Source organism: Artibeus jamaicensis, unplaced genomic scaffold (assembly GCF_021234435.1).
Source record: "Artibeus jamaicensis isolate MK-2021 breed Jamaican fruit bat unplaced genomic scaffold, CSHL_Jam_final contig_1715, whole genome shotgun sequence".
NCBI lineage: Eukaryota > Metazoa > Chordata > Mammalia > Chiroptera > Phyllostomidae > Artibeus > Artibeus jamaicensis.
In genome coordinates this window covers 1,711,134-1,720,930 of record NW_026521335.1, presented here as the reverse complement: position 1 = coordinate 1,720,930, position 9,797 = coordinate 1,711,134, and the positions used below count along the sequence as shown (strand labels likewise).

The 9,797-nt window shown below is 40.9% G+C and overlaps 1 protein-coding gene across 1 annotated transcript; it reads left to right on the top strand.

Moving 5' to 3' along the window:
- Positions 1-324: 324 nt before the first annotated feature.
- On the top strand, positions 325-2,190 carry LOC119065093 (cornifin alpha-like). Its single transcript, XM_037167025.2, has 2 exons — positions 325-357; positions 1,441-2,190. The coding sequence occupies exon 2, from the start codon at positions 1,460-1,462 to the stop codon at positions 1,892-1,894; it is 435 nt and encodes a 144-aa protein (XP_037022920.2). The 5' UTR covers positions 325-357; positions 1,441-1,459; the 3' UTR covers positions 1,895-2,190.
- The last annotated feature ends 7,607 nt before the right edge of the window (positions 2,191-9,797 follow it).

Here is a 9,797-nt window from a genome sequence, read left to right as displayed (position 1 = left end):
AGGGTTAACTCAAACCCTCCAGGAAGCCTGTGGCTCACCTCTGCCCCAACATAAGCCCTACACTTGGGTCTAAGGGGGAGGAAGGTGGCAGTGGAAATTAGGCCTAGGTGACATCACCATCAGACAGCCAGTGCCAAAGAATACTAAGTGGGTGGTTTTCATCACAAAAGCTGAGCCAACTAGTAATTGAGGGGAGTGGGGTGAATCATGTTCAACAGGTGAGGAAAGAAAACAGAGGGGCCTGGGGCAATTTTATTTTCTTAAGGCAGGGCTCAGTCACCTTATAAAAAGCCAGCTAGACATTGACTTGACACCATACCAGAGCAACCACAAAGCCTGATCTTCTCTGTGTACCAGGTGAGTCTCTGATTAGAACCAATGTGAAATTCTTGTTTATTGTTATCAGAAAGTAGACAGAGGCAAATGTGTAAGAGGGCTGATGAGGGGTATTAGAGAATGAGACTACTGGGATATTTTTATTTTAAATTAAAGTACAGTTTAGGTTTGAAGAGAACTTGGTAGGTGGTTAAGCCAGCCACCTCAGTGGACAACTGTGGAACTGGGGGACAGGGAAGGGCACAGACCTGTGAAAGATCCCACAGTGAGTTAAAAGCAGGCTTACAACTGCAGCTGAGGCCCAGAGCACTCTTGGAAACACTGTTGTCCTCTCTGTTTATGATACTCATTATAAAATTTTTAACTCATATGATAGACCTCTACTGAGCCTTTTATTGTATTTAAGGCACTATGCTAAGCACTTCAAGTAAATCATACCCATATTCATAGGAACTTACTCAGGAAACTCATAACCTAGCAGGGAAGATAATGCATGTACATACATAGATGAAACACAAAGTAGATAGTGACTGGTGTGAGGAGAAGGGACAGGGAAGGGCTGTGGCAATTCTGGGGAGCCACACTCACAGAAAGCTCTCGGTGGTGGCAATGATGTGCACCATGATGGAGGAGCATTTGGACAGCAGAGATGGGAAGAAAAGCATTTCAGAGGGGACCGTGTAAGCAAAGGCTAGAGTGTGGTTGCAGGAGCTTGGATTCATATAGAGTTATAAGTCACAGGTGGTTGTACTATGTAGTACTAGGAGTGAGTAAACTGCAGTCATTTCTAAGACATTGCCTTCCAAAAAACCTAATATGGGTACTTGTCAAAGAGGACTCTGACATTCTTGGGAAAAAAGGAAGCTGAACAATGAATCCCACTGAAATACAATGAACAAATTGCCTTTAAGCTTCTCCTCTGAAAAGGGCCCACAAATTGTCAAAGCATATTTTACTCTCAACTGTAGAAGGATAGCCAGAGCTCACTCCTGTGTAGGGATGAGGCTCACTCTTGTAAAGGGTCATGAAATTAAATTTATTTAGCATTGAATGTGGCTTTTTTCCTAGTTAATCCCTGTTTAAACCATCTGTTCTGATCTCTAGGCCCCGTCTTCTCTGAAATATGAGTTCCCACCAGCAGAAGCAGCCTTGCACCGCACCCCCCCAGCTCCAGCAGCAGCAAGTGAAACAGCCCTGCCAACCTCCACCCCAGGAACCATGTGTTCCCCAAACTAAGGAGCCATGCCACACCAAGGTTCCTGAGCCATGCCACACCAAGGTTCCTGAGCCATGCCACACCAAGGTGCCAGAGCCATGCCACACCAAGGTGCCAGAGCCGTGCCACACCAAGGTTCCTGAGCCATGCCACACCAAGGTTCCTGAGCCATGCCACACCAAGGTTCCTGAGCCATGCCACACCAAGGTGCCAGAGCCGTGCCACACCAAGGTTCCTGAGCCATGCCACACCAAGGTTCCTGAGCCATGCCACACCAAGGTTCTGGAGCCATGTCCTTCAACAGTAATTCCAGCACAAATTCAGCAGACCAAGCAAAAGTAATGTGGTCCACAGCCATGCCCTTGAGGAACCAACCACTGAATGCTGAATCCCCTCCCCTATTCTGCTTATCTGTTCCACTTATAATTAGCATGCTGTCATAACCCTCTGAGTCATAACCCCTCCCTCTTTACGCCCTCTAAAAAGTCCCTCACTTTCAGTCTGAAGAGCTTCTGAGCCCCTGAATAAGGCTGAAAGTCTCACTGGCTGAGCTAGTCTTCTAGCTGCTCAAGGCACATCTGAAGAGTGATTGGGGTGGGGATCAAGTGACTCTTCCCTGCTCTGCCCCCATTAAATCATTTTTAACTCCATAGCTGGCTATGTGCGTCATTGTCCGACTCATCTTTCTTCACTGTTCTCTCAACGCAAAGTAGGTACTGCACACAGCAGGACCGGTGATGAGGGCAGTTGTCAGGAAGTGCCTGACCCAGGCACTAAGGATGTGCAGATGTGTATGTGTGACTATTGTACCCACAGGGTGTTCCTGGGCTGCCAGTGGGAAGGCAGTCAAGGTCACCCAGAGCCTGTTACTTTGGGCAGCCTCAGCTGGAGCTGGACTTTCTTCTTACCCCTGAGTTAAGTCTTATCTAAATATAGATAGCACCTGCTTCAAGCTCTCTCTGACTCTGAGTCCTTGTTCCCAAATCACACTTATCTGTTCAGCTTGTTTATTTACTTTTTTCAAAGAAATAGTGCTTGTACATATTCCAACATGATCATCTGTTCTTCACTCATTCTCTCATCCTGATGATCTAACACATGAAAGCCAAGTACTTAATCACTCACATTCAGACACACACACACACAGGCAAATCCACAGACATTCACACCCACACACTCACCACAGAGACACACACAGGTAGACTCCTATACATCCCCCAAATCACACAACACACATAGGTACATTTAATCACTTTAATCAGTGTTTATTTCTCACTGAATGCCCAACAAGAAGACCTCAGTGCTTCATGGGAGCAGACTCAGCAGTGCCTGCCCCAGTACAAGCCTAAGAGGGGTGATCATTACCTGCTTTCTCATATAAACTTATACTAACAAGAAAAGGCATAGACATAACATGTTCACTCTCTCTCTCCCTCTTACTCTCCTTCTCCCCCCCTACACACACACACACACACACACACACACACACAACACAAGGTTCCTCTCAGAGTACAACATAAAATCAAATGCATCGTAAAGAAAAAACGTTTAGACAGGTTTCAGAGGAAGAGAGGTTAATGCAGGTAAGACAAAAAGTCAGCATAAAGTTGAGGGAGAGCATGTCATTAAGATATAAAATGTTAGAATGAAAGGTTTAGCCCTGGCTGGTGTAGCTCAGTGGATTGAGTGTGGGCCTGCAAACCAGAAGATTGCAGTTCTATTCCCAGTCAGGGCACATGCCTGGGTTTCAGGCCAGTTCCCAGCAGGGGACTCATGAGAGGCAACCATACATTGATATTTCTCTCCCTTTCTCCTTCCCCTTCCTTCTAAAGATAAATAAATAAAATCTTTTTTAAAAGAAAGGTTTAAAGAGCTCATTCGTGTTCCAAATCAACAAACTGATATCCAGAGGTCAACAGTTAGTACCTGCATGATGCACAAGCACTCAGATAAGTTTGGGAAGAATTCCAAGATGTTTGGAGAATATCAGACAAAAATTGCTCACCAAAGCTTTGCAATTTGATGAGTCATTATCAGACTGGCAAGAGAGAATGATGTCACTTGAGCCTGTGAGGTTTGCATACCTTCGGGTGATTTCAAACAACTACACAATGACATGATGGAAAATGTCACCAATACCTACAGGAGCATTCACTTTTAAAGGGGCTGACCACAATTGGGGACACTCACTGGTGACACACAGCTGGAAGGGTGTAAAGTCAAGGAATTATCTTAGGGGGAGTTAAGAAAAATAAATTGAAATCCTTAAACATTTGCATACACTCTTTGTTCCACTGGGAAATATGCATTCATGTATATAAATACTTATTTATAAGGAGAATCACTTCAACACAATATGGGAAAAAAGGATGAGAGGGAAATGAAATAAATTCCCCAAAAGAGAAAATCGATTGAACAAGTTATTGTGTAGTTATGTCATGGATTATACTGAAATCACAAAATAATAATATTTAGTCATGGGGAAATTATTCAGATAATGTTCAGACAGATCTTACAAAATATTATTCCATGTAACACATAGTCATATAATTATTTCTTTGTTGAAATGTATGTATATATGCATAAATCTTTTAAAATCTGACAGTAAATACAGCAAAACATGAAGAGTAGCTATATTTGGCTATAGAGTAAAAGGTATTATATATTTTATTCTTTGAACATTCCTATGTTTTAAACATTTTTCTACCATAAGTTGAAAGTACTTTTATTTATAACACTTCTTTCACATGTTTAAAAAAACTTAAGCAGTCCAAGATGTTGATGAGCTAGAGGAAACATTTTTTCCAGAAACTTCCTGAAGTCCTACAGCTGTTTCCAGGCCAGCAGCCCAAAAGGGAAAAGATGGGCAACAAAAGTCTTTTAAAAAAGAATGATATCCCATATAAAACTCAATTCAATTCTAAAACTTTTTGTCAAAAGTCCCCCAGAATGCCACTTCCTTCAGCCCACTCACAACAAAGGACTCCAGTCTTGCCCACTGCCTTTGAACCTGTGACCACAAGGTTACCTGGCAGAGGTGAGTTCTGCGTCCTGTCTGAGGTCCTCCTCTTCCCTCAGCTCTCTCCTATCCCATAAATATTCATGAATGCCATTTACCCAGCCAACAGTAGAGGGTAGGATAATGCTTCTGTATGAGGAATTTGAGGTACAAACTACACACAGCTGGTAAAGTGCATGTTTCCAGCTTGGGTGCAGATGTTACCTGTGCCAACAAAGAAATGCATATTTGGGTCTCTTTATGGGTAGTCAGACCTGGTTTCTCTGTCCCTGCACTACCATGAGTCTCCATGTGTTCTGAAGAGAACAGAGGATGATAGTAACCTGTTTAGATGAGAACTGTTCGATAAGGGAGTTCCCACTGGGCTGTAGGTGTTTCCTCCTATTTCTGACTCAGAACAATCTTTGGGCAAGGGGTCTATGCCAACCACTTTCCCAGCCAGCTTCCCATACCTCCCTACATAATGTACTCATTTCTCCATTATGTTGCTCCCCTATCCCTCTTTGCCATCTGTCCCTTGTCAGCTGTGTGTTTAGCAATCCCCCCGCACACCCCTGCCAGCCCCACACCTCTGCAGAACCAAATGCCTGCCAAGTGGTGAGAGCTTATTCGATGTTTGCTGAGATATTGAGTAGCCTATACCTTCATTAGATAATGCCTTGGATTTGAGGGGAATGTTCTAAACCTTGCCCTTTAACATAGAATTATAATTTTTGCTTAAAAGTTTACATTTTATCATTAGAAATAAATACTGTTAGTTTTCTATTGTTGTATAAGAAGTCAAAACAAACTTAATGTCTTAAAACAACATCTATTTATTATCTCATAGTTTGCATGGGTTTCAGATTCTGAAGCTCCTACATTTAAATTTAAATAGGCACATGTGGCTAGTGGCTACTCTATTGGACAGCCTAGTTCCAGAGCTTCCAAAGAGAGTCTTTAGTCAATTCCAAGTTTCCTACACTGTTCCATCCTACGATTTTTCTGTCCTAGACCTATGCACTGATTTTCATAAGTGGACAATTTTCTTTCTGTATCTCGTACAGAGTGTGTGTTTTATGGCATGTGCTACCCTGGATTTTCCCAAAACAGAGCCTTATGTGCAACTTATTTCTTTGGAGATATAATTTTAGAGAGGAAATATATGAGATAAAGGAGAAGTGAAACTAGGCAAAAGGAAACCTCTGTATGTTACAAAGAATATGTTATAAAGTAGTCAACTACCAAGGGCATTTCCCAGGCAATTTTTTTGTTTTGCATTTTCCTGATAATCATGTTAAGCAACTTTTTATATACCTGGTGGCCATTTGTAATTCTTGGAGAAATACCTATCAAAGCCCTTTAGTCTTTTTTCCAATCAGGTTATTCCTTATATTTCCTTCTTTTTAAAAAATTTTTATTTATTTATCTTTAGAAGGGAAGGGAAGGAGAGAAGGAGAGAAATATCAATGTATGGTTGCTTCTGGTGCATCCCCTGCTGGGAACTGGCCCCTGATGGGAACTGGCCTGCAACCCAGGAATGTGCCCTGATTGGGAATCGAAACTCGATCTTTTGGTTCACAGGCCTGTGCTCAATCCACTGAGCTACACCAGCCAGGGCTATTTCCTTCTTTTTATTCCCAATGAATTATAGGACTTTCTTATGTATTTTAGAAATTAACCCTTTAGAAGATTTCTTATTTTGAAAATTGACCCCTCATAAAAATGAAAATATTTTCTACCATTCTGTAGGCTGCCTTTTCAACCTGCTAATTGTTTCTTTTGTTGTGCAGAAGCATTTTAGTTTGGTGTAGTCTCACTTGACTATTTTTGCTTTGTTGCCTCTGCTTTTGATTTCATATATATGAAATCATTATCAAGACCAATACTACAAAGATTTTCCTCTGTATTTTTAAAGGACTTTTACATTTTCAGGTCTTAAATCTTTAATCTATTTTGAGCTTGTTTTTATATGGTGGATGGTAGAGGTTCAACTTTTTCTTTCTTTCTTTTTTTTGTTTTTTAGCATGTGGATATCCAGTTTTACCAACACCATCTGTTGAAGATACTATGCTTTCCCCATTATGTGTTCTTATTACCCTTGTCAAAGATTAGTTAACTGTATATGTATGGATTTATTTATAGGCTCTTTCTTCTGTTCCATTGGCCTATATGTCTGTCTTTATGGCAGTACCACATTGTTTTCATCATTATAGCTTTGTAATACAATCTGAAATCAGGATATGATGCCTCTAGCTTTGTTTTTCTTTCTCAAGGTTGTTTTGACTAACCTGGATCTTTTGTGGTTCTATACAGCAATTATTTTTAAAAAACAAAGAATAGGTATTGATAAGGTTATAGAGAAATTTGAACTCTTGTACACTGTCAAAGAGAATGCAAAATAGTACAGTAGCTATAAAGAAAGTGTGAAGATTCCTCAAAATTAAAATAGAACTATGAAAAGATCTAGCTTCTGGGAATATATTCAAAAGAATGAGGTTAGCAGCTCTAAGAAATACCAGCACGCCCATGTTTATTGTAGCACTACTTAAAATGGCCATGATGTGGACACAACACAAGTTGTGAATGAGTAGAGAAAATATGGTATATACACAATAGAATACTATTTGGTCTTTAAAAAGAAAGAAATCCTGCCATTTGCAACAATGTGGGTGAACCTAGAGAATATTATTCTGAGCAAAATAAGCTAATCACAGAAGGACAAATATTGTATTATTTCAATTTTAAAGGTATCTAAAATAATCAAATTCATAAAAGCAGAGAATACAGTAGTGGTTTCAATGGGTGAGGAGAGGTAGGAAGTCATTATTCAGTGGGCATAAAGTTTCAGTTTTATTAGATGAGTAAGTTCTAGAGATCAGTTCTACAACACAATGTTTATAGTTAAAAAATATGGTGTTGTGTGCTTAAATTTAAGGGAGTAGATTTCATGACAAGTTCTTACCACAGACAAACACACAGAAATTCTGGGAGATTTCGATGTCTATTTCTTTGATTATGGTAGTGGTATCATAGGTGTTTGTTTATGTCCAAACTCATCTAATTATACATATTAAATATGAAAAAATTGCATCTTAGAAAGGTTTTCACTGGGAATGAAAGAGAATATCATTACCTATCAGCTCATGTACTCCACTGGCAGAGTATGGCTGCTGAGCATTCACAATTCAAGCCTGCACTTCCACAAATGCCTTAAAAAGTCACACAGATGAACCATGCTGGAACCTAGGGCCAAGAAAGTAAAGTGCAAGGAAAAAATGTGAGAAAGGTCCATACAGTCATGACAAAAGAGTAAGACCCAGAAAATCTGGAGAATGTTTCAAAGTAGCCAGCATCATCTGCATTCAGAAATCAAGCAAGGCCCAGGTGCATGTTTGGCCATTGAGATGGGAAATAAGCAGCCTCTTGACACCAGGAAAGGGGCCAAGAGAGATCAAGGAACCTCTGCAAGTGACACTCTCTATCAGAAGCAATGTGACTCATGCTCTGTACTGGAGGTTAGTCTCTTTACTGCATGCACACTGGTGAACAAACCAAGCTTCTCTGAAGGGCAGAAAGAGCCTTAACACCCAGACACTGGGTATGCTTATCCGAACAAAAAGGAACAACAGGGTTGGGTAATATTAGAAGTCCTGGAGGCTGGTTCCAGAAAGGCTTCTATAAGAGTGCACAAGGTATCAGAATAGGGCAGGAGAAAGCCACTCAAAAGTAAGATGGAAAATGAGAAAAGAATTTTTTCTAGAACCAAAGTCCAGAATCAAGATAGAACACAAGAAACACCCGGATTTGTATAGAAGAGCAGGTACCTCAGAAGATAAGAATCCCAGGTGGACTAACAGACTCTGGTCAAATCTCCCTGGGTCAGGCAGTCAGGAGAGGTGATTTTGAAGAGGAGAGGGACATGGACCCAACCTGAGAGGAGAATAATGTGATTTCAGGAAAAAGAGCTTAGGCATGATGGTGGCACTGGCACCAACCCAGAGGGAGGAGACTAGTCAAACACCAGCAGAAAAGAAGATGGGTGGGAAAGGAAAATGATGACAAACCCTCACCCTCTTCTCAGATTATAACATGAAAACTGTCATAAGAAAGTGAGTCATCTTCAAGTACTTGCCTTACGATTACCAAAGCATTTTATAGACATTTCTCTAAAATAATGCTTTTCTCTATCTCTCTTCCCTTATTCCCTCCCTTTCTACTTCCCTCCCTGGCTTTTCCTCCCTTCCATCCTTCCTTCCTTTCATGAACCTACATCCACCAGAAATAACAATTGCCCTTTGACTGAGCACCTAACAGACAGGTGGATGCATAAGGTGCAACTAAAATTTTTAAGAACTGATGGAAGCAGCTCACAACAGTGGCCTTACCTGAGGCTTATGTTAATGGATGGTAACACAGAGGAAAGGCACTGGCAGGAGAGGAGTAATCCACATACTTGAGTTTTAAGATTGTTAGTATGTTATGAGGGCCACACCATGTAAAAAGTTGTGCATTGATGTTAATTCTGAGTTAGTGAATTCTGTTTTTCTTGATGGGAGGACATGGTGCTGTATGAAAAAAAAGAGAAAAACAGAGAGATGGGGGTGCCTATAAGATGTAATAACCTCAGGACTCTGCACCATGTTGAAAAGATCCAGTGAATCGTGACTCTTATTCACCAGTGACATCAGTATGCTATCCTGGATCTACATGGTGACTTTAGGCTCTCACCAAACTGAAAACAATTCATTTGCAAAGCAAGCATTTAAGCCTCTCCTTCCCTCTTCCAGACCTGAATATAAAAGAACTGGATTATCACATGATTCAATTCTTGTCACTTACTGAATAGTCACTTAACTGAAGATAGGTGATTCACTTACCGTTCTTCAGGGCATCCCAGAAGAACCAGTAGTGCCTATTATTCATCTCCACAGCCACTTAGAAAATTAAAACGCTCAACAGAATTAATCTGAGCTAAAGATTAGGGTACTGTCCAGGAAACATGCTTGTTTCTGGTTTCAGAGCCCAGAACTTCCTCCTGATTTACTCATCACCACCCAGGAATCCTACACTCCACAGCAAACTAAGGATCACCTGGGCTTGGCCCCACAAAGGATGGATAGTGGGGCCAAGCCCACATGACACTTTTGTCAAAGACTAAGTGCCCAAACATGTCAAGCCAGAGATTTTCATTACAAAAGCTAGAATAAAGATACAGTGGCCCCCAAACAATTGGACTTCCTTAAG

Excerpts from the sequence above, each read along its gene's own strand:
- LOC119065093 (XM_037167025.2), top strand. The coding sequence starts at position 1,460 with ATGAGTTCCCACCAGCAGAAGCAGCCTTGCACCGCACCCCCCCAGCTC.